The sequence below is a fragment of the Ruditapes philippinarum genome, unplaced genomic scaffold (genome assembly GCF_026571515.1).
Source record: "Ruditapes philippinarum isolate M1 unplaced genomic scaffold, ASM2657151v2 ctg1415_1_1_1_1, whole genome shotgun sequence".
In the NCBI taxonomy this organism is placed as follows: domain Eukaryota; kingdom Metazoa; phylum Mollusca; class Bivalvia; order Venerida; family Veneridae; genus Ruditapes; species Ruditapes philippinarum.
In genome coordinates this window covers 66,112-92,105 of record NW_026861928.1, presented here as the reverse complement: position 1 = coordinate 92,105, position 25,994 = coordinate 66,112, and the positions used below count along the sequence as shown (strand labels likewise).

At 33.4% G+C, this 25,994-nt stretch overlaps 1 protein-coding gene across 1 annotated transcript in view; it reads right to left on the bottom strand.

Moving 5' to 3' along the window:
• The window catches only part of LOC132717391 (testis-expressed protein 11-like), a 55,380-nt gene that overhangs the window by 16,238 nt on the left and 13,148 nt on the right, over positions 1-25,994 (bottom strand). The window contains exons 7-18 of the mRNA XM_060700850.1: positions 23,392-23,441; positions 22,964-23,092; positions 22,267-22,347; positions 19,325-19,462; positions 18,284-18,379; positions 17,538-17,619; positions 16,265-16,346; positions 10,503-10,654; positions 8,168-8,253; positions 3,092-3,232; positions 2,735-2,837; positions 2,300-2,415 (exon numbers count right to left, since the gene is read on the bottom strand). Coding sequence (XP_060556833.1) covers positions 2,300-2,415; positions 2,735-2,837; positions 3,092-3,232; positions 8,168-8,253; positions 10,503-10,654; positions 16,265-16,346; positions 17,538-17,619; positions 18,284-18,379; positions 19,325-19,462; positions 22,267-22,347; positions 22,964-23,092; positions 23,392-23,441 — 1,256 coding nt within the window. The remainder of the gene's footprint in view (positions 1-2,299; positions 2,416-2,734; positions 2,838-3,091; positions 3,233-8,167; positions 8,254-10,502; positions 10,655-16,264; positions 16,347-17,537; positions 17,620-18,283; positions 18,380-19,324; positions 19,463-22,266; positions 22,348-22,963; positions 23,093-23,391; positions 23,442-25,994) is intronic.

The following is a 25,994-nucleotide window of genomic DNA, read 5'->3' as shown; positions in this document are numbered from 1 at the left end:
GGCCGGACGCCGGACGAAAAGCGATCACAAAAGCTCACCCTGTCACTTTGTGACAGGTGAGCTAAAAAACAAACAAAAAATGTGAATTTATTGATCTCACTTTAACAAAGTGATAAAACACTTCTAAAGTACAAGAAAAGTAACAAAGTCAATGTTTAGAATCAAAATAAACTTGATTCAATTGATGTCATACCTTATCAATGGTTAGCAGTCTTAAGAGAGTCCATTTAGTGCAAGGTATAAACATAACAAATGTATCTAAAAAGTGGAAAAGTAAATGAAGACTCTTTAAGAGTCTATTTCAAGCCTCAGTAGCAATGATTACCTTTAATATTAAATGTATATCATGCTAAGATTTGATATTTTAAAGTACTGATAATTGTTATGCAGTAACTTTTTTAATAAACAAGAGCAATCAGTGATCACATGTGTCGCCTCATGATGGCCAATTTCATGTTGAGACAAATTTTGTGACAGACGGACAAACAGACGGACAGTGCACAACTAGACTTGGTACTGATCATTCCTGTAAAGTTTGGATAAAATTGCACCAGTAGTTTATGAGGAGTAGTCCGGACAAGCTTTTGCGTATCTGGCAACACACAGAAAAAAACACCTTTTTATCAAAGGGCCATAACTCAACCAAAAATCATTCAACCGGAAAACCCGTGCAATATGCGCAAGGACTTGAGCTACAGATCAATCCTGTTAAGTTTCATTGAAATTGCATTAGTGGTATAAGAGAAGTAGTCCGGACAAACTTTAAAAATTAAAAAAATTATTAAAGGCCCATAACTCTGACAAAAATCATTAACCCGGAAAAAAATTTACAAAATGACAAAGATGGTACTGATCTTCTTTAAAATTTGGATGAAATTGCCCAGAGTTTATGAGAGTAGTCCGGGCAGCTTTTGTGTATCTGGGAAAACACAGAAAAAAAAAACTTTTATCAAAGGCCTAAATCGCCAAAAAACATTTAACCGGAAAACCCTTTGCAATAGGCAAAAACTTGAGCTACAGACAATCCCGTAATTTCATTGAAAGCATTAGGGTATAGAGAAGTACCGGGCAAAAATTTAAAATTAAAAATATTAAAGGGGCCCTACTCGACAAAAACATTGACCGGAAAAAGCTGACAAAAGCACAAATAGACTTGATACTGACATTTCGTAAAGTTTTGGGTGAATTGCACCAGTAGTTTATGAGGGTAGTCCCGGCGTTTTTGACGACGGAGGACAGACGAAGACGGACAGCAACGACGGAGAAGTGATCCCTATATGTCGCCACTACTCCGTAGAGGCGACACAAAAATATTCATCTTTCGAGTACACAAAGAAAAGAGATATTAAATTTTTAACACTGAACATTATAAGTAAAAACAGTATGAATACAAAAGTTCATTAAAAACTGGAAGTTTTTTTTTTCTGAAAGGGACCAATTTAACATGGCCATGCAGAAATAAGGAATGCAGCCTCCCTAACATAATGTACATTCTCTTATTCAAATAAGACATATTGAGCAAGAATTACCTAGAATTCACAAACTTTCTGTAAAAATGTCTTATCTGCAATTAAATTATTTTTACCCAAAGATGAGTAAAGTACATATTGAAACCAACGGAACTTGAAGTCCATGGCAGGTACCATACTGGTAAAAACATTTAAACATTTAAGATATGATTTAGTATCTGAAGGCCCTTTGAAAAAATGTAGATGTATCTTTTAGCCCTGTTTTAGCCTCAGAGACATTGACCCCCATCAACCTCAAACAAGGCTTTGTTTCCTTCTATAGCAGGGGCATTTAAAAGGCCTGCATGGAGATTTATACAGTAATTTCCCCCAAAATTGAACTTAAATCAAGATATTTTGTTCCCCTTTGTAAAATATTTCCTAAACTTTAATGGATTTTAGGGCCCCTTCCTGTGACATGGTAAAAAAAACCCTATCAATTTTAAACCCCACTTACAGTTTTATCCAAGGTCTGAGTATACCAATTAATTATAAAAAAATAGATGTTCATAAATAAATAAATACACTATAACAAATGATAAGTGTATGAAAAAAAGACAAAAAATGCTATTTTATGCTCTCCCTAATACTTTTAGGTCATTAAATAACATATATATTGATAAAATAATGTATGTTTGATTAACACAGCCAATGAAAATGTGATTAATTCAGACTTTAAGAAAAACATAATTAACAACAGATGGAAATTCTAAACTAAGTTATTATACTAACTTAACCCTTGACAAGTTTGAAAATGAACATATTTGAAATCAGAAAACCATGTGGGTCACCTCCAGAGCTTGTTGAGCAGCTAGAGCCACAAGTCCACAGAGGCCCAGAGAATCACCACTTGCTATTACATTGTCTGTTGAAGCCAATTCACATAATTTCTTCAAAGATTCACATGCTACAACATAAATGTGAATGTGAGCCTATGGTTTATTTTGAAAAGGTGACAATTTTGGAGTATCTCAAAGAATAATTGAATTATACAACCTGTAGTTAAAAGTTAAAAGTTGTTGTTATGGCAGACAATAATTATATTAGTTTAAAACATTATACTCATTCATGAATTTCAATGATAATAAAATACAACATAAAGAAACTCATATAGAAAAAAAAAGAAAAGAAAAGCTGACAATAAAATCAAACATTTTCATGCATATGTTATGCATAAAGAATATTGCAAAGTATAATATAACACTGGTTGCTTAAACTGTCTCTACCTTTGACATTGTTATTTTCCAGAAGAGCCAGCTTGAAACATATGTACTGAGCATGTGCACAAGTAGGATCATTCTTTACAGATTGTTCTATAGCCTCTTTAGCCTGTAATACAAATATCTTCAAATATCTTGAAATTTAAATTTCACATTCATATAAAAAATGATCTTCTGTCATATTTTTCAGCATAATAATCAACAGTAATATTCCCTTTACATTGCAAAATATGAAATCTCATTAATATATTTGATAGACCTTGGTTATATTGTTTCAGACTTACTATAAGTTTATTATGTAAATAATTGTCAGAGACTAGTATATACCGCCTTGTATTATTATTGTCACATAAATTATCTTACCATATCAAGTTGATGTGTTGCAATGAGACAGTTGGCTCTGTTCCTATGCAGTTTTGCGAGGTTTAAATCTCCAGTGTCAGACTGAGTGTACAAGCTGAGAGAGTAATTATACCACTGCAAGGCCTCCTCAAAATCCTTTCCCTGAAAAAAATGTTCTGTTCTGTATTGAGTAATATCAAAATTAACAAGGGTGCCATAGTCACAAAATACGCCCGTTTACGAAAGCTTTAGATGGAGATGGGGGCATTATGGATAAGTGTTATCTAGCAAGCAAGTTTTTATTCTTGGCACTGTGTTGTTAAATGAACCTTAAAACAAATCAGTAGGGAAGATATGCACAGGATGTGTGACCTTGACCTTGGTCGCAGGGACCTGAATTTTATGCACAGCACTCAGCCTCACAATGATGAACATTTGTGCCAAATTATATTGAAATCCCTCTATGCATGTAGAAGTTTTGCTCCAGACAAGTGTTTTTCTATGAGCTCTAACTGTGACCTTCACCTTTGACCTAGAGACTTGGTTCATGTGCAGGGCACTACGTCTCATGGTGGTGAACAATTCTATAAAGTAACATTAAAATTCCTCCATGCATGTAGAAAATATGCTCCGGACAACATCTGGATATTTAATCATCTCCAGTGACCTTGACCTTGCAAATATTAACCTAAATCAAATGTGTCACACCTGTAGTCATGATAGTTACCATTTGTGCTACAATCCATCAATAAATGATGACTAAATGGTCCCTATACACATCTTCAAATTTTTATCTGAACTTTGACCTCTATGTGTAACCTTGACTTTGGTCGCAGGGATCTGAATTTTGCGTGCAACACTCAGCCTCACAATGGTGAACATTTGTGCCAAGTTATATTGAAATCCCCCTATGAATGTAGAAGTTTTGCTCCGGACAAGCGTTTTTCAATGAGCTCTAAGTGTGACCTTGACCTTTGACCTGGAGACCTGGATCATGCATGGAGCAATACATACCATGGTGGTGAACATTTCCATAAAGTATTATAAAAATTCTTCCATACATGTAGGAGATATGCTCCAGACAAAATCTGGATATTTCACCATCTTTAGTGACCTTGACCTTGCATATATTGACCTAAAGCACATGTGTCACAGCCGTAGTCATGATAATGACCATTTGTGTTACAATCCCCCAATAAATGATGATTAAATCGTCCCTATACACATCTTCATATTTTTATCTAAACTTTGACCTTTAAGTGTGACCTTGACCTTGGCTGCAGGGACCTGAATTTTGTGCGCGACACTCCGCCTCACAATGGTGAACATTTGTGCCAAGTTACATTGAAATCCCTCTATGCATGTGGAAGTTTTGCTCCGGACAAGCATTTTTCAATGAGCTCTAAGTGTGACCTTGACCTTTGACCTAGAGACCTGGTTCATGTGCGCGACACTGCTCCTCATAGTGGTGAACATTTCTATGAAGTTTCATTAAAATCCCTCCATACATGTAGGAGATATGCTCCGGACAAAATTGGACGCCACCCGCCCGCCCGCCCGCCAGGGGCGTTATCATTATACGTCCCGTTTTTCAAACGGGCGTATAAAAATACTAATTAGTATATCACTATCACAATTCTTTTTATTACATTCCAAAATTTTATCTAAATTAATTAAAAAGATTATATCGACCTTTCAAAGTGACAAGTTTTGAATAAAATCTGACCCATTGGTAAAAACACCATGTTGAGACATGCTGCATTAAGGTAGACCATGGGTAATGCATTACCTTCACTTTGAAGAGTATTCAAATAAGCTAGAATCACTCGCCAACTACATTGAAATTGAGGGGCGTGGGTTCTAACCCCAGAAGGGGCAACTTTTTTTTCCTTTCTTTTTTTCTTTTTAACATTATTTATGTATCTCTCTCTGATCCTTTGTGGAAGAAAAAAGGGTTAGATTTAAATTATATAATTTTTGCAGGTATTTATTTGCTAAATAATGCCAAAATTTATAGCAAATATGATACCAGATATTTTCAAAGTTTAATAAAATTAAAACTACACGGTAAAAGTATTTTAATTACTTCGCATGATCAACCAATATACCTTTAAGAAAATTTAGGCAAACTTTGAAAACTGGCAGCCCCTCATTATGGTAAATTTTAGGGATATTTTGAATAAGGCATTTTAGATAGGGAAATGGTAAAATTAGTGTTTAAAGTGGGTGGGGTAGGGTAACATTTTTATACATATTAAGAACATTTTGTTTAGAAACAAACATTTTGCTTGTGTAATTTGTTACCTGAAAGTTATTATTTGTTTCTTAAAAATGAGCAATAGAAAAACATTTTTTATAATGATGATATTACAGATTATTAAAAGTTTCCTCATTTCTGAAAATAAGCCCTAATCTTTATGGCAAAGTCTTAGTTCAGAAATATATTCATAACTCATAAACCACACGGTAAATTTTATTTAAATTTTCCATACAGGTGACCTTGAAGACATATAACTGTCCTATGTTGTCAATTTTACAGTTCCTTATGGTGCCCATTACCCATGGTCTACCTTAAATCCCCACATGGCAGTCCCTACATTTCTATCAATAAATCATGTGAGTTACTTAAACAAGAGGGCCATGATGGCCCTGAGGTCGCTCACCTGTATATAGCCCCCCCCCCCCCCCCCCCCGGGCCAATTTTTACCCAAGGGCTTTTATTTGTATATTTGAACAGACTTGGTAGACACTCATAAGAAGATGTTTCATGCTAAACATCTAAGTTCTAGCTCTTTGGGTTTTTTAAAAGAAGATTTTTTAAGTTTTTACTATACACATATAGTTAAAAACAATGACACCCCTGGGGCAGGGCCAGTTTTGACCCCCGGGCTTTTATTTGAACAAACTTTGTAGATATTTACTTAAAGATGTTTCATGTATAATATCTAAACTCAAGCTATTTGGGTTTTTTCAAAGAAGATTTTTAAGTTTTTGCTATACACATATAAGGAAAATCAATGACCCCCGGGGCGGGGCCACTTTTGACCCCAGGGCTTTTATTTGAACATACTTGGTAGACACCCATTAGAACATGTTTCATGCTAAATATCTTAGCTCTAGCTCTTTGAGTTCTTTAAAAGAAGATTTTTTAAGTTTTTACTATATGCATATAGGGAAAATCAATGACCCCCTGGGGCGGGGCCAATTTTGACCCCAGGGCTTTTATTTGAACAAACTTGGTAGACACTCATTAGAAGATGTTTCATGCTAAATATCTTAGCTCTAGCTCTTTGGGTTCTTTAAAAGAAGATTTTTTAAGTTTTTACTATATGCATATAGGGAAAATCTATGACCCCCTGGGACGGGGCCAATTTTGACCCCAGGGCTTTTATTTGAACAAACTTGGTAGACATTCACTAGAAGATGTTTCATGCCAAATATCTAAGCTCTAGCTCTTACGGTTCTTTAAAAGAAGATTTTTTAAGTTTTTACTATATGCATATAGGGAAAATCAATGACCCCCCGGGGCGGGGCCAATTTTGACCCCAGGGCTTTTATTTGAACAAACTTGGTAGACATTCACTAGAAGATGTTTCATGCCAAATATCTAAGCTCTAGCTTTTACAGTTCTTTAAAAGAAGATTTTTTAAGTTTTTACTATATGCATATAGGGAAAATCAATGACCCCCCGGGCCGGGGCCAATTTTGACCCCAGGGCTTTTATTTGAACAAACTTGGTAGACACTCACTAGAAGATGTTTCATGCCAAATATCTTAGCTCTAGCTCTTTGGGTTCTTTAAAAGAAGATTTTTTAAGTTTTTACTTTATGCATATAGGGAAAATCAATGACCCCCTGGGGCGGGGCCAATTTTGACCCCAGGGCTTTTATTTGAACAAACTTGGTAGACACTCATTACAAGATGTTTCATGCCAAATATCTAAGCTCTAGCTCTTACGGTTCTTTAAAAGAAGATATTTAAAGATTTTTCTTTCGGTTGCCATGGCAACCAGAGTTCTGCATGAAATGGAATTCTTTGAACAATCTTGATAGAGCTTCATACAAAGAGTACTCCTGCCAAGTTTCATTAACATTGGCCTTGCGGTATCATAGAAGATGTCCTTAGAATATTTAAAATGTGGACGGACGACTGACGACGGACGCCATTTGGTTGGCCATCCTAAAAGCTCACCTGCACTTTGTGCAAGGTGAGCTAAAAATGGGTCAAAGACAGAAAAGGCCGGGTTGCATTTGTATACAAAATATCATGAGGCTGTGATGCTACTTAAATTTTCTACCACTGACCACTGATGTTGAAAATTTAACTAATAAGTCAGCAAAAAGGAAGTGGATGAGCATCAGACCTGAAATGGAATCCCACAATATGGGACCACATGCCAATGCTGTGAACCACATATCAAGAGGCTGTTATAAGTAGTAGCTGAGAAAACTGTTACGAAAATTTCCTACCACTGACCATTAATGTTGAAAATTTAACTAAGTCGGCAAACAGGAAGTGGATGAGCAACAGACCTGAAATCGAATCCTACGGTATGGGACCACAAGTTAATGCTGTATGCAAAATATCAAAAGGCTATGATAAGTAGTAGCTGAGAAAACTGTTACGAAAATTTCCTACTAATTGACCATTTATGTTGAAAATTTAACTAAGTCGGCTAACAGGAAGTGGATGAGCGACAGACCTGAAATCTAATCCCACAGTATGGGACCACATGTTAATGCTGTATGCCAAATATCAAGAGGCTGTGATAAGTAGCTGCTGAGAAAACTGTTACGAAAGTTTTTTCCCCGCCCACCTGCCGCCTACCATTCACCATAATATAACCCGGGTTTGCACCTGTGTAACCCGGCCAAAAATCATCTTAATTGTAAACAATCTCATTAAAACAAAATTACTCAAAACTTTAAAGGTAATTTAACAGAAAGTTTTGCATCGACTGAACCATAAATTTCGCAAATTCAAAATTTTATTATATTCAAATAGCAAGGCAGGGTTATGCACAAAGTGGTTTTTAAGATAGTTTATGGCTAGTTTACGGAGTCAATGTATAATAGTATGTTGTCATTACAAAGTTACCTCATAACTTGCTGCTGCCTGTTCCCAGAATAAAACATGAAATCGTTTCTTTATAGACAACTCCAGTGGTCTTCCTGTATGATGAGCTGAAAACATAAACCATGACCAACCGTTGTTCAAACTGTAGTGCACAATAATTACTATGGATATGATATACTGATTTTGCCACTAAAGATGTTTCTTAATCAGTTATAACTTCTCAGAAAAAATTAAGCCATAACATGGTAGGTATAAAGGCAAAAGATATTTTTTTCTAAACTCTTCTGTAACTACTATATAGATGAGCTTTTGCATTCAATAAAGAGCTGATCATAGTCACAGTTATCATCTGCACATTTTTTTCTTATATAGAACTATCAAATTAACTGATCAATCACGTATCACACAATGTCAAATTAACATTCTCAAGTCATATACATAACATAATCTTTATTTGGCATAAAAAAAGCATGAGCATATATATAGCCAATATTCATTCATTTTCATACGATGTTAAAAAAATTATTAGAATTTGTGTATCATTAACATTAAACAGTGCAAAAAAAACAACAACAGGGAAATCCTTGATAAAGCCATCAATAAAAACAGAGACCACAAATTACTACATTTCATTTTACTATTTCATATTTTATCACATGTAACAAAAATCACAGTATTTTTTCTTGTAATGGACAGGTTTAATTGATACAACTAACAATATAACTAGAACTGTGTCCAAAGGACACGGATGCCCCCACTGATAACATATATATGGTATATAGTGATAAAATCAACAAAGGGCCATAATTCTGTTAAATTTGGTTGCAGCAAAAATTCCTTCCTTTACTACCATCTACACATTAAAGTTGTTCATCCCTGGAAGTTTAAGCAAAATCTACCATCCGGTTTAAGAGGAGTTGCGTTCACAAAATTTCTAAATGGTATATAGTGAAAAAATCAACAAAGGGCCATAATTCTGTTAAATTTGGTCGCAGCAAAAATTCCTTCCTTTACTACCATCTACACAATAAGGTTTTTCATCCCTGGAAGTTTAAGCAAAATCTGCCATCTGGTTTAAGAGGAGTTGCGTTCACAAAATTTCTACATAGTATATAGTGAAAAAATCAACAAAGGGCCATAATTCTGTTAAATTTGGTCGCAGCGAAAATTCCTTCCTTTACTACCATCTACATATTAAGGTTGTTCATCCCTGAAAGTTCCATAAGAGGAGTTGCGTTCACAAGATTTCGGGACAAACGGACAGACGGACGGACGGACGGAGAGACGTACGGCGTGACGGACGGACGGACGAACAAGGCAGCAACGCTATATGCTCCCACTCTGTGGGGGCATAAAAATGATCACTTATAGGGAGAACATATGCAAGTGACCAAGTATCTTAGACAGAAGATACATGAAATGGCATTCTATAGCTATTGACTGAAGGTTCTTTATTGGTTTTACAGTCAATTAAGGTATTAGCACCCTAATGCATTACCTCTGCTTTGAAGAGTATTCAAATAGGCTAGAATTACTGTTAACTACATTGAAAATGAGGGCCATGGGTTCAATCCCCAGAAGGGTCAACTTTTTTTTTTCTTTCTTTTTTTCTTTTAACATTATTTATGTATCTCTCATGTCCCATATGGAAAGAAAAAAGTGTTTAATTTTGAATTTTTAATTTATATAGGTATTTATTGGCTAAATTATGCTTAATATAGTAATAAATATGGTACCTGATATTTTCAAAGTGTAATATAATCAAAACTAGACGGTAAAAGTATTTCATATTTTACAAGATCAACCAATATACTTTTTTAAAAATTTAGGGAAACTTTGAAAACAGGCACTCATTTGGGTAAATTTTAAGAATTTTTTTAATTAGGCTCCCTAAGTAGAAAAATGGTCAGACAAGTGGTAAAAATGGGTGGGGTAGAGTAACATTTTTATACAGATTTCATAAATTTTAAGTAGAAACCATAATTTTGCTTATGTGGATTGTTAGCTGAATGGTACTATTTGTTTCTTACCAAAAATTCATGGGAAAACATTTTTCATTAGAATGTTATTGCAGATTATTTAAAGGTTCCTCATTTCTAAAAAAGGGCCCTCATAACATCCTAGCTTGAGTTCAGAAAAGTGGCCATAACTTGATTTCCGTATGGTAAACTTTGTTTAAATTTTGCATACAGGTGTACTTTAAGGTATACATCTGACCTATGATGTCAATTCTTTAGTTCCTTATAGTGCCCATTAGGGTCCTAATACCTTAAGATACAAATTTCTCTTACCTTGTGACACAGATTTCTTAAACAAAACATACAATGAAAATATTTGTTTCTTAGATATGTTTTACCTGTAATGCAATATTCAACAAATTCCTTAGCTTGTTTCTTCATTCCAGCATTAAGAAGAACCTCAGCGTTGGTAACAAGCAGTTTGCCAATATCTGGAGAGTGCTCAAACCTCTTCAGTAACTCCTCAATCAGCCATGTCATAATTTCTACCCTAAATAGTTATCAAGGAAAGTGCATGGTCATTGGAAAAGCATTACAAAGCATAGTCAATACACAGCTGTTCTGAAAACTGGCAGAAAACTAGGGATGTCATCTGGAGCCGATACGGCCATCCGGATATCCGAATCAAACATCCGGATACATCCGGATGTTCGGATCGTTGTTATATTCTTAGATGTCTGATATGACGTAACCATTTTTTCGCGACCTTTTTCAAAGTGTAGTATTTCGTTTTTCTTCCTTTTTAATTGAATGATACAGTCGACTCTACTTATAACGAACTCGCTTATAGCGAATAATCGTTAATAGCGAACTAAATCTGACATCCCCGGCCGATTCCTTCTTTATTTTATATTAAATCACATCGCTTAATACGTACTCGCTTATAGCGAATTTTCGGCTATAACAAACCATTTTTCAAGGCCCCAAATGACGGAAAACATTTAAATTTCCTCGGTTATAACAAACTGTTATAATTGAAATATCGGGATGCGCTCAATTAGGATCAGTACACGAATAACACTATCCGATAATTAAACAATCGAATCATTGCTTCAGGGAATAAAGATTTTGAAAAATGTTTTAACAACATAATTTCCTACTTGTTACGGAAAATTTGTATTTCACACCCTCAGTTTGATGTAAATGCCCGATAATTGCCAAGTAATCGATTTTTTAAGTTAGCAATATTAACCAAACGATAATAAACAAATAGCAAAAGAAAACAAATGGTAAGAACTTTCATAGACAATACATGAATAAATTTATATACCATGTACATAATATATCGCTCAATAAAATGCCCTGCATTAAATAACAGTACAGAACCATTAAATAACCGCTGCAGTAAAATACCGGTTACATAGGTAACCAGTGAAGAGTATGGCTTTTTCACGGCAAATTTCCCCATCCAAACAAGTCAGAAAGTTGTTGCTACTTCGCTTTTAGCGAACTTCTGATATAACGAACGATATTTTAATGTCCCATTGATTTCGTTATAACCGGAGTCGACTGTACATATCAAAAATCTTCTGTTATTGATTTTATTTCTTCTATATAAAATACGACTAGCCGTTATCAATAAATTTAGAACTGCGTGTGGTACTTAAGATTTCAAATGAAATGAAAACGAAATTCGCCGCTGATTGTCTGAATTCCTCAATTAGCGCTATAATACGCAATAAAATTCGCTCACATTTGTGAAACAAAATAATACCTGTAAAAAATTAAATATAATCAATAACACGCATACAATTTACACACGATGACCTTTGAGTTTGACACGCGTGTAGCCAGCTTTTCAAAAGAATCTGCCATTCTTTGATGTTTACCATCATGTAGCCCTGGCTGTTTGATTCGAATTATCAAAGAAAGTGCCGAAACTTACATGAATTGCACACATTTTAAGTGTTCATAAGTGAAAAAAGAAATGTGAAATTTTTATTTTTTTTAAAAATACACATGTTTGATTAATACTAAAGGAGAAAGTTATTTTGTCGCTTAATTTTCGTATCAATTTCTATAAAAGCTGAGATAATTAACATATTATTCGTAAGTGCATTTCTTTATTTGATTATTTTATTTCTGCAGATTTTTCATTGTCTCAAAATAAGGTGTCGACGGGTCGGTAAGCCGAAATATATATAAAAATAATAACCTAATTAAATATTTAAATTTGGACATAAAAAATGTAACATCGTTGCCGATTTGATTAACAACATGTGTCATAATTGACTCGTTATTATCATAGTAATTATTGATTTTTTGTGGTCTGCAGAGATTATGATGTGTATTGTCAAACTAAGGTACAATATACAATATGGTGGTGTCAACACCATGTCTAGGCTTATCTTATCACATTTTCTCAATATTCTAAAATATTTTATACGAACATCCGAATCAGAAAATCGGCTCCGTACACCGAATCGTGATCCGAACGTTCGGATATCCGGACATCCCTACAGAAAACCAATCATACTGATAAAAACAGATCAAGAGGCACACTAAAACACAATTTTTTGAGAAAAAACAAAACTTAATTTTAATTTAATTCAAAATGATAATTATAACAAGAAATGTCGAACAACACATATGCCCCCCTTTCTAGCCCTTAACTCACATTATTGGTAATTTTGTTATAGAAACTTACCAAAAATGGGAACATGGAAGTGTTCAGTTATGGAAAAAAGAAAAACAATGAAGACTTTGTGATAAATAGTTTTCAAGATAATGAGCAGAAACCATTCTGACATCTAAGGCCCCTGTGACCTTGACCTTTGTACTAGTGACCCAAAATCAATAGGGGTCATCTAATAGTTATGAACAATCAATTTTAGAAATATGAAGACTTTGTGATGAATAGCTTTCAAAATAATAAGTGGAAACCATTCTAACATTCAATAGCCCTGTGACCTTGACCTTTGACCTAGTGACCCAAAAATCAATAGGGGTCACTTACTAGTTATGACCAATCAGTATGTGAAATATGAAATTTTGTGATAAACAGTTTTCAAGATAATAAGCGAAACCATTCTGACATTTAATGCCCCTGTGACCGTAACCTTTGAACTAATGACCCCAAAAGCACGGGTCATCTGCTGGTTATGACCAATCACTAGGTGAAATATGACGACTTTGTGATAATTATCTTTCAAGATAATGAGCCAAAATCATACTACCATTCAAGGGCCCTGTGACCTTGACCTTTGATCTGGTGACCCCAAAATCAAAAGGGGTCATCTACTAGTTATTACCAATCAATATGTGAAATAGAAAGACTTTGTGATAAATACTAAAAAGAGAATAAGCGGAAATCATACTACCATTAAAGGCCCCTCTGACCTTGGCCTTTGACCTAGTGACCCCAAAATCCATAAGGGTCATCTACTAGTTATGACCAATCAATATGTGAAATATGAAGACCATGACGAATTGTAACCAAAATAATGAGCTGAAACCATTCTGACATTTAAAGCCCATGACCTTGACCTTTGACTTAGTGACCTCAAAATCAATAGGCGTCATCTACTACTTATTGAAATATGAAGACTTTGTGATGAATACTTTTCAAGATAATCAGCTGAAACTATCTGACATTAAAGGCCTCTGTGACATTGACCTTTGACCTAGTGACCCCAAAATCAATAGGGGTCATCTACTAGTTATGATCAATTACTATGTGAAATATGAAGACTTTGTGAAAAATAGTTTTCAAGATAATCATCGGAAACCATTCTGACATTAAAGGCCCCTATGACCTAGTGACCCATGAATCAATAGAGGTCATCTACAAGTTATGACTGATCACTATGTGAAATATGAAGACTTTGTAATAAATAGTTTTCAAGATTATCAGCAGAAACCATGTGGTCTACCGATGGACAAACCAACAGACCGACATTAGCAAAACAATATACCCCCTCTTCTTTGAAGGGGGGCATAAAAAGTACAATATTATATCATGACAGTATCAATTTGAATAAAATAGGAATCATAATTATCATCTTTGACACTATGTGATATAAAATATGAATTGAAATCTCTAATAATAGTTTTCAGCAATATAATGGAAATTTTACTTGTTTAATTAAATTATATGAGTAGTGTAACAGTGTTGGACTTGATATTGAGTTAACAAGCAATTATCATAGTATTGCAAGCAATCCATAAGTCCCCTACCGGTTAGAACCCCAGCAACATTCTGATGGGCCATTGGCCATTCAATTTTACCAGTGAATGAATGACATATATGAACTTAAATCTTTTGAGTTCTAAGTTTGTCTATATCACAGTAATGTGTTAAGTTTCCCTGCCTAGTAAGGAAATTATGTTTATACAACCTTGTCATATTACAACGATGTGGGATTTTAAAGTAAATCCTATAAGGAATGAAGAAGTTGGAGTAAAAAAATACCAATTTCTCGAAAAAATCTAAGTTCAAGGGGACATAATTCTGGAAATAGTCTTGCTAGAGTATTTAACCTTCTCAAAAATGTTGAGTGATAATAAGAAACATATATATGAAGTTTGAAGTAGATACATTGGGAAATAAAGAAGTTATTTAAAAAAGACAACATTTTTTTTCATAAAAATCTAAGTTCAAGGGAGGTAATACTGATAATTTTTGTGCTAGAGTTGTAAACCTTGTCACATATGATGTGGTTGATGACCAGAAACTTATATTTAAAGTTTGAAGTAAACACCTTAAGAAATAAAGAACTTATAGTGAAAAAGCTGAAAAATTTTAATCAGAAATCTTGAATTCAGGCTATTTGTTGCCATAGCAACCAGAATTTTCAACATAGGAAGAAAAGAAAAAGATGTGCATAATCTCCAGACTGCCCTCTACGCATATTTCTAGTTTCATAAAAATATTTTCAGTTCTTTTTGAGTTATCACTTGATCCAGTTTATGTGTTAAATTTGCCATATTTTCAGACTATTTGTTGCCATAGCAACCAGAATTTTCAACATAGGAACAAAAGAAAAAGACGTGCATAATCTCCATACTGCCATCTATCCATATATCAAGTTTCATAAAAATATTTTTAGTACTTTTTGCGTTATCGCAGGTTCCAGTTTTGTGGACAGACGGACTGACGGACTGACAGACAGAAGGAGGGTAAACCTAAAGTCCCCTCCGGTTAAACCGGTAGGGGACTAATAACCATCTTTTGGTCACTTATAAACTAAGAATAGGATCAACATTCTCAACTTGACAGAGAGAAAGTTTGTTGTGTCATTTACATAGATTATTCAATTTACTTGGACGCTTTTTATTCTTCTTTTGCAAAAATAATACTGTGTTGATTTTTTGTTGTTTGTTTGTTTTTTTTTTTTTTTTTTTTTTTTTCAAAAAAAAAATTAAAAAATTAAGGGAGGGATCAATCCATACCTGTAAAATAACGCCCTTCAGAAGTAAGCTAAGTTTGTATTAATAAAATTGATAACTTAATAAGTTAAGTTATGCTTAACCCATTACTTCATGAGCATTTTGTGAAAAATGGCTGTTTTCATTGAAAAGTCTCCCGTTACAAGTTCAAATTGCTATAATACTATAAAAACTGCTTCAACACTAATCAAACTTGGCACAAATGTTGACTGGACCATTGCCCTTGCAACAACATGCTCAGGCTTAAATTTTCTGTTACCATGGCAACGAGGGGACATCTCAAAATTGCCAAAAATCACTATTTTGGCATCATATTTGATTTCAAAGTGCTGCAACTTCTCAATGGATTGAGATAGAGTCAAATGCTTTTCAGCGTTGGTTACACGTTACGTTATGATCAATCTGGGGTCATTTATAGCCTCTCACAAGTCCAAAATTTTCTTGGCGATGAGGGGGACTCCGCCCCCCTTCAAACCCCCCAAACAGAAGGGGGCCCCCCTTCTGGCAACCCCCTGATGTATCTTTTGGTTGGGGGTCCCGGCCGCGCCGAAAAAGAGGTCACTTTTTTTAACAACATTTCTCAAACAAAAACAAGTGTTAAGGGCCTAAATAATGCATTTTTTCACCATTTGAGACAACAAAAGGGGGGGGGGGGTGAAAAAGGCGTTAAAAGGCGTGTATATGAAGTAATGGGTTAAGACAAAATGAATACCTATTATACTGATTGACAGTTTGAAGTGTATTGAGACTGAGGTCAACAGTAAGTTCAGGGATACTAAGCAATTCTTCACATGCTGTAAATAAACAACATAATTTTATACACACAACTAGAAATGTGTCCATAGGACACGGATGCCCCCACACGCCACTGTTCTGTCAATCTTATGACTCTAGGTCAAATATTTTTTGGACTACATGTGCCACAAGTTGAAAACTAAAAATCAACAAAGGGCCATAATTCTGTTAAATTTGGTCGCAGCAAAAATCTTCCTTTACTACCATCTACACATTAAGGTTGTTAATCCCTGGAAGTTTAAGCAAAATCTGCCATCCGTTTAAGGAGTTGCATTCACAAAATTTCAACATAGTATATAATGAAAAAATCAAAAAAGGGCCATTAATTCACAAAAAATTTCTTTATTTACCATACACATTAAGGTTGTTCATTCCTGGAAGTTTAAGCAAAATCTGCTAAAAAGTTGCATTCACAAAATCAACAAAAGGGCCATAATTCTGTTAAAATTTGTTCGCAGCAAAAATTTCCTTCCTTTACTACCATCTACACTCATCTATCAACAAAGGTTCCAAAGTTTTTGACAAGTTGTCGGAACAAAGAAATCCTTCCTCTTAAAACCGGTAGACTACAATAAATTTTTCATCTGTAATTAAGAAAATCCCATTCCAGCTTAAGAGGAGTTGCTGTTCACAAAATTATTCTACATAGTATTCTTCTTGCAAAAATGAAACTGGTTGATTTTTTGTTTATTTTTGTGTTTTTTGAATTTTTTTTTCTAACAACAAATTAAAAATTTAAGGATCATCCCCTGTAAGATTAACCCCCAAAGTTGCCAATTTGTTTAAGATGATTCTTACATAAGATTGCTATGACTTAAGGGACAACTGGATCTTTACGTGATGGACAGTTGAAGGTATTAAACTGAGGTCACAGACAAGTATCAGCGTATACTAGCATTCTTCACATGTTGTAATAAAGCCATAATTATAAACAAAAATTAATACAATATCAAATATTAATAATCAAAACGTATTTGGTCCAAAGAATTTAACCCACAGAATAACATTAATCAAGAAAAGACATGAATCATGTTATTCTAACATATAGAAAATGTAAGAAAGTTAATACTTGTCCAAATTGACTGCAACAGTCATTCATTGTTGTCTCCCTTTAAATAAAAAATTGTGCCACTTTGGGCAATGCTCTGTTATTTTGATTAGTTATGTAACTCAAAAATTCGATATAATACCTCTCTTGACAACATTATCAGCAGCATTCTGTAGTAAAACAATCTTCAACTTTGTGAAAACACCAGCAGGATGACAATGTTCCTGTGAATTATATAATGATAAACTATCATTTATGTAGTCAATATGCAAAGGTTTAACAACTTCACTTATATATTAATTAAACTACCTTTTTGATTGTTGTAGTCTAAAAAAATTATTCTTTAAAATTCCAAAAAGCTTGATCACTAGAAATTTAAAGCAAGACTTGTTACATTAAAAATGTATTGATTAAAACTTTACATAAGCTGCCATTGCTTTCCATAAATTTTGAAGAAGCCAGTTAAGATTTGAGAGCAGTCATTAATGAATTTAAAGCTTTTGTATTTAAACATGATTTGGCAAAAGAAGCAAGCAGTCAATATTGCAGTAGCTAGCTATTTCTACAGTTGCTGCAGCTTACATACAGTAAGCTGCGTTCTAAGAGTACATTCTGCAGACCTTTACTTCTCAGTGGAAAGATCACATCATGGAAATGTATATATTCTGACAGAGATAAAACTAATTATCAGGTGCTGAAGTTAAATTTCAAAATTTTAGTTACTTATAATTTTTCTGGGCTCCTGGATCAACTTTGGAAGTACTAATGATTAGAAATAACAGGCAAAAAGAGCTTTTAACTCTTAAATATTGTTACTTTTTTTTTAAATTTCAGTATTCCATTAATCAGTACCATAAATAAATCAAACCATTTCAAGAGAATACTCACAGTGTTAGCTAGACTTATGGCATTTAAGGCATTCTGTATGTTCTCATCTTGTTTATACTCTAGGTATACATAGGACAATAACCGTAAAGTTCTTGCCTACAAAAAAATACAACATCTGTATCATCAAAGATATATTACAATTATAAAATAATTTGTTAAGTATTTGCACTGAAAACTCTTCCAAGTAATCATGAACCCTTGCAAAAAAAGACCAAAATGAAACAAGACAATATTCAATATACACAAATGTTGGCTTAAACCTTAGCCAATAAATATTTTACTATCAACAAAAATAATATTATATTATCAACAAAATAAATATTCTCAAATATTGTTTCATGAATAAATAGAACCAGAAAAGAGTCCAAAGGACATAGATGCGCCCATATTCCACAATTTTGTCAACAAAAAAGAAAACATTTAAAACATAACATGTATTTGTGCATATAAACATAGATATTAAATTATATTTGCGCCAAAATATTTAGGTGCACAGGTTGATATGCTGACAAGTGGCATTACTCTAGCAGTTATACTACAAGCAACACAAACCTGTCTAAGTATGAAAAGCTATTGTAAAGTAAGCCAGTTTATAACTAACTTATGGATGCTATGAACATATATGCACACTGACATCATCAAATGAAATGATAGGGTAGTATTTGTCGCATCCTAAAATATTCTTTTAAACAAAATTCTAACAAAAACTAGCACCTAAAATTATGCAGCATAAGGCGTAATACTAAACACTTCTATCAGGATTTCATGAAAATCTTTCCATCAATTTTCAAGCAGCAGTGCATGCAAAATTACAGAGATGCTTACAAAAAAAATTGTGAGAATGTAGTGATTTTTCTTTTTTTTTCTTCTTCTATTTTTTGAATGATCTTCAGAGAGGCTTAAAGACTTTCTAATGTTTTTTTTTATCTGACATATAGTTTAAAGACACAAAATAGAGACAAACACAATACATGTACATGCAAACAGTGAGTAGCAAATTGTTTTGTCTTATGTTCAACTGCAGAATGACATGGATTCTACCTGATTCTTTGGCCCGATGGACTGCTGACCTTTCCCTAATTCATAACTTTCTCTAAGCCACACAGTAGCTTCAGCAAACAGCTTTTGTTGAAATAGCTCTACTCCTGTGTTATAACATAACATTGATAGGAATGATGCCTGAAATAAAATTAGAACTAGAGCTATCACTAAATGTGATTAATATCCCCGCAAAACTGCATCAGAAATGAGGAAGTTACTAGTGACAGAATACCTTGTAAAAGAATTGAAATATAGTTATGGTTGTGGGCAATTAAAGATAGTTGTGGTTCTTGTATGTTGCATTACCTTTCACTGTGGTTGACCACTGATGAAGTTTTACTAAATTACATGTACTCTGTAATAAGTCCGGATAGAGTTAAGGTGCTTCAGCACTGCACTTCCTCTCATTGTGCTTGACCATTGTATAAAGTTGCATTGAATTCCAAACATTAGTTTTTAAGTAATGCACCGGACAAGGAAAAGCAACAAAGGGCAATAACTCTGCAAATACTGAAGATAGAGTTATGGTTATTGTACACTGCACTTCCTCTCATATTGAGATTGACCATTGTATGAAGTGGTATTGAATTCCAACTACTAGTTTTCAAGTTATGCACTGGACAAGAAAAAGTAACAAAGGGCAATAAATATGTAATTAATCCAAATAGAGTTATGGTTCTTGTGCAGTGCACTTCATCTCACTGCACTTAATCATTGTATGAAGTTGCACTGAATTCTAACCATAAGTTTTCAATTAATACACTGGACAATAAAAAGTAAAAAAGGGAAATATCTCTAAAATGAGTCAAGAAAGAGTTATGGTTCCTGTGTAATGCGCTTCCTCTCAATATACTTGACCATTGTACGAACTTGTATTGAATTCCAACCATTAGTCTTCAAGTTATGCTCAGGACAAAAGAAAGCAATGGAAAGTAACAAAGGGCAATAACTCTGAAATTTAAGTCATGATAGAGTTATGGTTCTTGTGCATTGCACTTCCCTGATAGTGCTTGACCATTGTATGAAATTGTATTAAATTCCAACCACTAGATTCCATGTTATGCTCTGCAACAAGGAAAAGTAACAAAGGGCAATCACTCTATAATTACTCTGGATATAGTTATGGTTCTTGTGCACTGCATCTCCTTTTATTGTGCTTGACCATTGTATGAAGTTGTTTTGAATTCCAACCAGTACTTTTCAAGTTATGCTCAAGACAAGGAAAAGTATCAAAGGGCAATCACTCTGTAATTTGTCAAAATGGAGTTATGGTTCTTGTGCACTGCACTTTCACTTAATGTGCCCGACCATTGTATGAAGTTGTATTGAATTCCAACTAGTAGTTTTCAAGTTATGCTTTGGACAAGGAACAGTAACAAAGGGCAATAACTCTATACTTAGTCAAGATATAGTTATGGTTCTTGTGCACTGATTTTTCCCTTATTGTGCTTGACCATTGCATGAAGTTGTTTTGAATTCCAATTATTAGTCTTCAAGTTATGCTCTGGACAAGGAAAAGTAACAAAAGGCAATACATCTGTAATTAGTCAAGATGGAGTTATCGTTCTTGTGCATGGCACAACCTCTCAATGTGCTTGACCATTGTATGAAGTTGTATTGAATTCCAACCATTAGACTCCTATATACCCCCCCACCCCCCTTCGTTTCGGGGGTATTAAAACAGTTTTGGCTGTTGTGAGAATGGCAGTTAATATAAGTTCTGAAATTGGGGAATTCGGTACCATTGTTCTATATTTACAAAGTTTCATCATCTAAGATTGGAAATAACTGACCAATATTTAACACTCATTTACTGGGTTTACAAAATTACTATTCGCGTAAAATCATTAATGGTACAAAGGATTGGGTGAATTAATGAAATCTGCATGTATTTCACCCAAAAATAGTTTTAAAAGCTTTCATATAAATTACTAAAATATAGTTTTAACTGAAGATATAGAATTTAACTTAAAATGACAACTAAACCTTTATAAATATATAAAAGGAAAGAAGGCATGACAATGTAAATAACCTGTAAATATACTGACCTTAACCTGAAAATTCAATTACCTCATATTGCACATATAGTATATAGACTTAGCCTAATGTCAACATACAATTAATATGACTTGACTAGAATGAACCATCACTGTATTGTATATTAACATGGAGTAGATGGCACCAAATATTTGTTCTGACACAGTCATGTTTATATATAGCAAACAGATTACAAATGTTAAATACACCCACAAATGCCAATTATACTTTCAAAATTATTTAACCTCATTTTGTCAATGTAAATCCAAGTAAACTAACCATATCTCAACAATTCCAATTACTGACCTTTTTGCAAATAGAAAATTATATTTATTTAAATCATGATTTTCTTTGTATGGATATCATTATTTTATATATAAAGCAAGCAATTTTATTCAATTTTATCAGTATTCTAAAGCAGAATTGTCTTAACTAATTTGTTTTTAACAAAACTAATACTTTCATGATTGAAAGCTTTATAGTAACCAATTTTTTTTTTGTTAACCTGAGTCTGTGAAACAAGCACCACAAACCAATGGCACCAGACTTTGGGTCAGGCCTGTTAAATTTTCAAAGTAAATAGCCTTACTGGCCTGTGATAAATAAGCAGTCAATCAACTTAGTTTCTGAAAATGAATTGACTGAATTTCAAAAGGAACAACTAATTCTAGATTCAAGGAAAAGATTTACAAAATAAATGTTTAAGTCATTATTCTAGATTTTACTTTTCCAGTTTCCATTAGTTTACCATTTTTGGGCTTGTATTAAAGACATTATCTGGCTAGTAGATAATGCTAACTAAATCCTCCTCAATTTCTTGTGGTTTTCTGGTCATAAATTCATTGACTGGGTAACAAGTTGCATGTTATTTATAGACTGAATTATCCATGCCTTAATGGACTTACCTCCTTTGGAAATTTTGGAAGAAGTTCTTTTGCCTTTAACATTTGCTCCAAAGCATCTTCTGGTCTTGACAAGGACACAAACTTAATATGTGGAAAAATTATATAAAATAAAGTGCTTTGATTCATATAGAACAGCTGTATTACCCAATGACTTATCAATCATATGGCATTACAAATAGAATATAGCCAAATGGATATATATTTATATGAAATAATGATTATCTGTTATTCGAGGCTGGAAAACATTAGAATTCATAGAAAAAGACTTAAGAAGGATTGCTATAGAAAGCACTTTAATCTCTTCATTAAAACCTTTTTCTTTCTTGGTCAAGCAAATTGTTTTCCAACAGAAGTTCCACAATATACTTACAGGAAATAACTTATCAAGTATCTTTTAGATTCTGTGCTCAGGCATTAAAATGTTTCTAAGAAAGGAAGTGCTAACATCTTCACGTTAATCATTTGAGTAAAAGTGAAGGAGAAAAAGCATACAAAGATAAATTATCTTAGTTAATATCAGAGATTGACTGAAGCTATATAATATATTATATTCAAACAACATAATCAAAAATAATCATTGCATTATCATTGCAATAAACTCAAGATAATACCATTACAGAAACATACAAAATGCTAAATCCAGTTTTAATAATAAAGGACAAAAAATAGTTTCAAACTTAATAAACAGACAACTTACAGTTTCAGCTTGGTAACAGAGTAGAGTGAACAGATCTTGTTCAATCTCTAGTTTCTCTTTTACTGATGACTCAGAATCTTCATTGACTGCATTTTTATCTATCACCAATTTTCTTAACCTTTGTATACACTTCTCATACAAAATACAAACAGAATGAGATAAACATACTTCAACAGCAATAAGGTATCAAGTCATTATATTTTCATTTAACATGATAGCAATTAGCATAATCTTCTTAACTGACTCAAAGGTATAAAAAATATTTTAATTGAAAAGAAAAAAACATCATCTTTTCTACAATCCTTGATAATGATGATATACTATTGTAAACTTTATGCAGCCTATTTGAACACTTGGTAAGTATGCATTAACTAATATGTCACAATCATCTTCAAGGATGGTATACCTCTTTTACCAATGATACTTACCTTCTCTGATTTAAAAAGGACCTTTTCAGCAAACTCTGCTACATTTCCATCTTGCAAAAAAAAAGAAAAAAAAAAGAAATTGGTTTCAAGAATTAAGGAGTCAATCCAGTGTATTGATAATATTACAAGAAAAAATTGTTAAGTAAGTTGAAAGCATTCAAATGCTTTTCATATTTTGGTCATTTTGCACAAATAAAAATGATTACTTTGGAAAAACAGAGTAAATACTAAAAAATGGTCTGAGATTTTGCTTACAAGTTATTGGTATAGACCTATATCAAATGAGATAAAAATCTCAAAAAAAAATATTTGTAGTTCCATCATGTCACAAAACCTCAGTGGAGTCCCTTTAACTTAATAACATTTCAGGAGAGTCCCTTTAACTTCAAAACATTATGTTTTCTAATAAAACAATTAACAATTTCATTGATTTAATACTTCACAATGTAAAATAGAATGTACATGTACAGTAGCCGTTACCACAACTTGACAATTCAAGTGAGTTCTGTTCTTCAGCAACTTTGTTTTTGTGTGTATGTTTTACATTACTGTTAGAATTGAATAATTATTATAATAGAAATATATTATGTTGAATACATAGAACAACAGTATGTTAACTGGAATGTTTTTTGTAATTCATATATGAAAGAACATAATAAATGAAAAAAAAAAAAAAAAACTTTGAAATTCACTTTAAAATACAGTCAAACGTGTATTAAGCGACCGGGCAAGGGAAACACCAAAAACGGTCGCTTAATGAAATGGTCTCTTAAGACAGTCAGCATGATATAAAAGTCAAAATTTATAAATGACATCTTTTTTATTCGATGGGATTGTTTTTCAACTTCATTTTTATATAAATGTTGAATAATAAGTACGCTCCGATAATCTAAACGGATGCAAATGTAAAAATAACGTTCTGATATTTATTGACAAAACAGTTTTGATCCATTACGTACATGTTTGACATTTTTTCCAGAATTTTTTAACTTCTCCGTTGTTTTTCCTTGTCTCCAACACGAAAACCCTATTAGTGAAGATGTTTTCTGTTGTGCATTTTTTCATTTGAAATAAACAAACTACATCTATTTGTTACGATTAATTTAATGGCTGATCAAGTTCAAGGTCAATTCAATGCAGTCTAAATGTCAACAAGCGAAGCGTATACACCATCTCAGTATGGGCGGAGCGTTGCATTGTTTATCCGATATTATTGGATAATACACGTCACGCGTATACTTAACTTCATTTGCATACTCTAAAACGGTATGGGAAATAGAGTTTTTCACACGTTTATTGTTGTGTTTTGATTGCTGACACTTGTGACATAACGAGGTGGCGTTCTCTAAAAACACAATTTCTTGACAGGTAAAAGTGGTCGTTTAATGAAAAGATTGATGTCAATTAGGTGACTAATTAGCGGTCGCTGGTCGCGTTGAGCAAAAGTCGCTTAATACATTAAAGATATAGAGAGAAAATGATCGGGGGGAATTTAAAGTGGTCGTTTAAGACAAAAGTCGCTTAATACACGTGGTCGCATGGGCAAGTTAGACTGTACATGAAAAAAAAATGATCAATGAAATGAGATTCAATGCAAACTGCCAAACAAACATATTTGTTGCCAATGTAACAACATGCACATTAAATCATACTAAAATAAATGAGAAACAAAATAAAATAAAAAAATGTCGAACAACACATATGCCTCCCTTTCTGGCCCTTGACTCACATTATCAGTTATTTTGTTATAGAAACTTGCCACAAATAGGTACATGGAAGTGTTCAATTATGGAAAAAGAAAAATAATGAAGACTTTGTGATAAACAGTTTTCAAGAATCAAGATAATGAAACATTCACGGCCCCTGTGACCTAGACCTTTAAACTAGTGACACAAAATCAATAGGGGTTATCTAATAGTTATGACCAATCAATATTAGAAATATGAAGACTTTGTGATAAATAGCTTTCAAAATAATGAGCAGAAACCATACTTACGTTCAAGAACCCTGTGACCTTGACCTATTCATTCCAAAATCAATAGGGTCATCTACTAGTTAGTTATGACCAATAAGTATGTGAAATATGAAGACTTTGTGATAAATAGCTTTCAAAATAATGAGCAGAAACCATACTTACGTTCAAGAACCCTGTGACCTTGACCTATTCATTCCAAAATCAATAGGGTCATCTACTAGTTAGTTATGACCAATAAGTATGTGAAATATGAAGACTTTGTGATAAATAGTTTTCAAGATAATGAGCGGAAACCATAGGCCCCTGTGACCTTGACCTTGATCTAGTGACCTAAAAAGCGATACGAATCATCTGTTGGTAATGACCATTCACTATGTAAAATATGTAGACTTTGTGATAATTATCTTTCAAGATGAGCTGAAATCATACTACCATTCAAAGACCCTGTGACCTTGACCTTTGACCTGGTGATCCAAAAATCAAAAGGGGTCATCTACTAGTTTTGACCAATCAATATGTGAAATATGAAGACTTTGTGATAAAAAGAAACCAAGATAATAAGCGGAAATCAAATAACCATTTTAGGCCCCTGTGACCTTGACCTTTAACCTTGTGACCCCAAAATCAA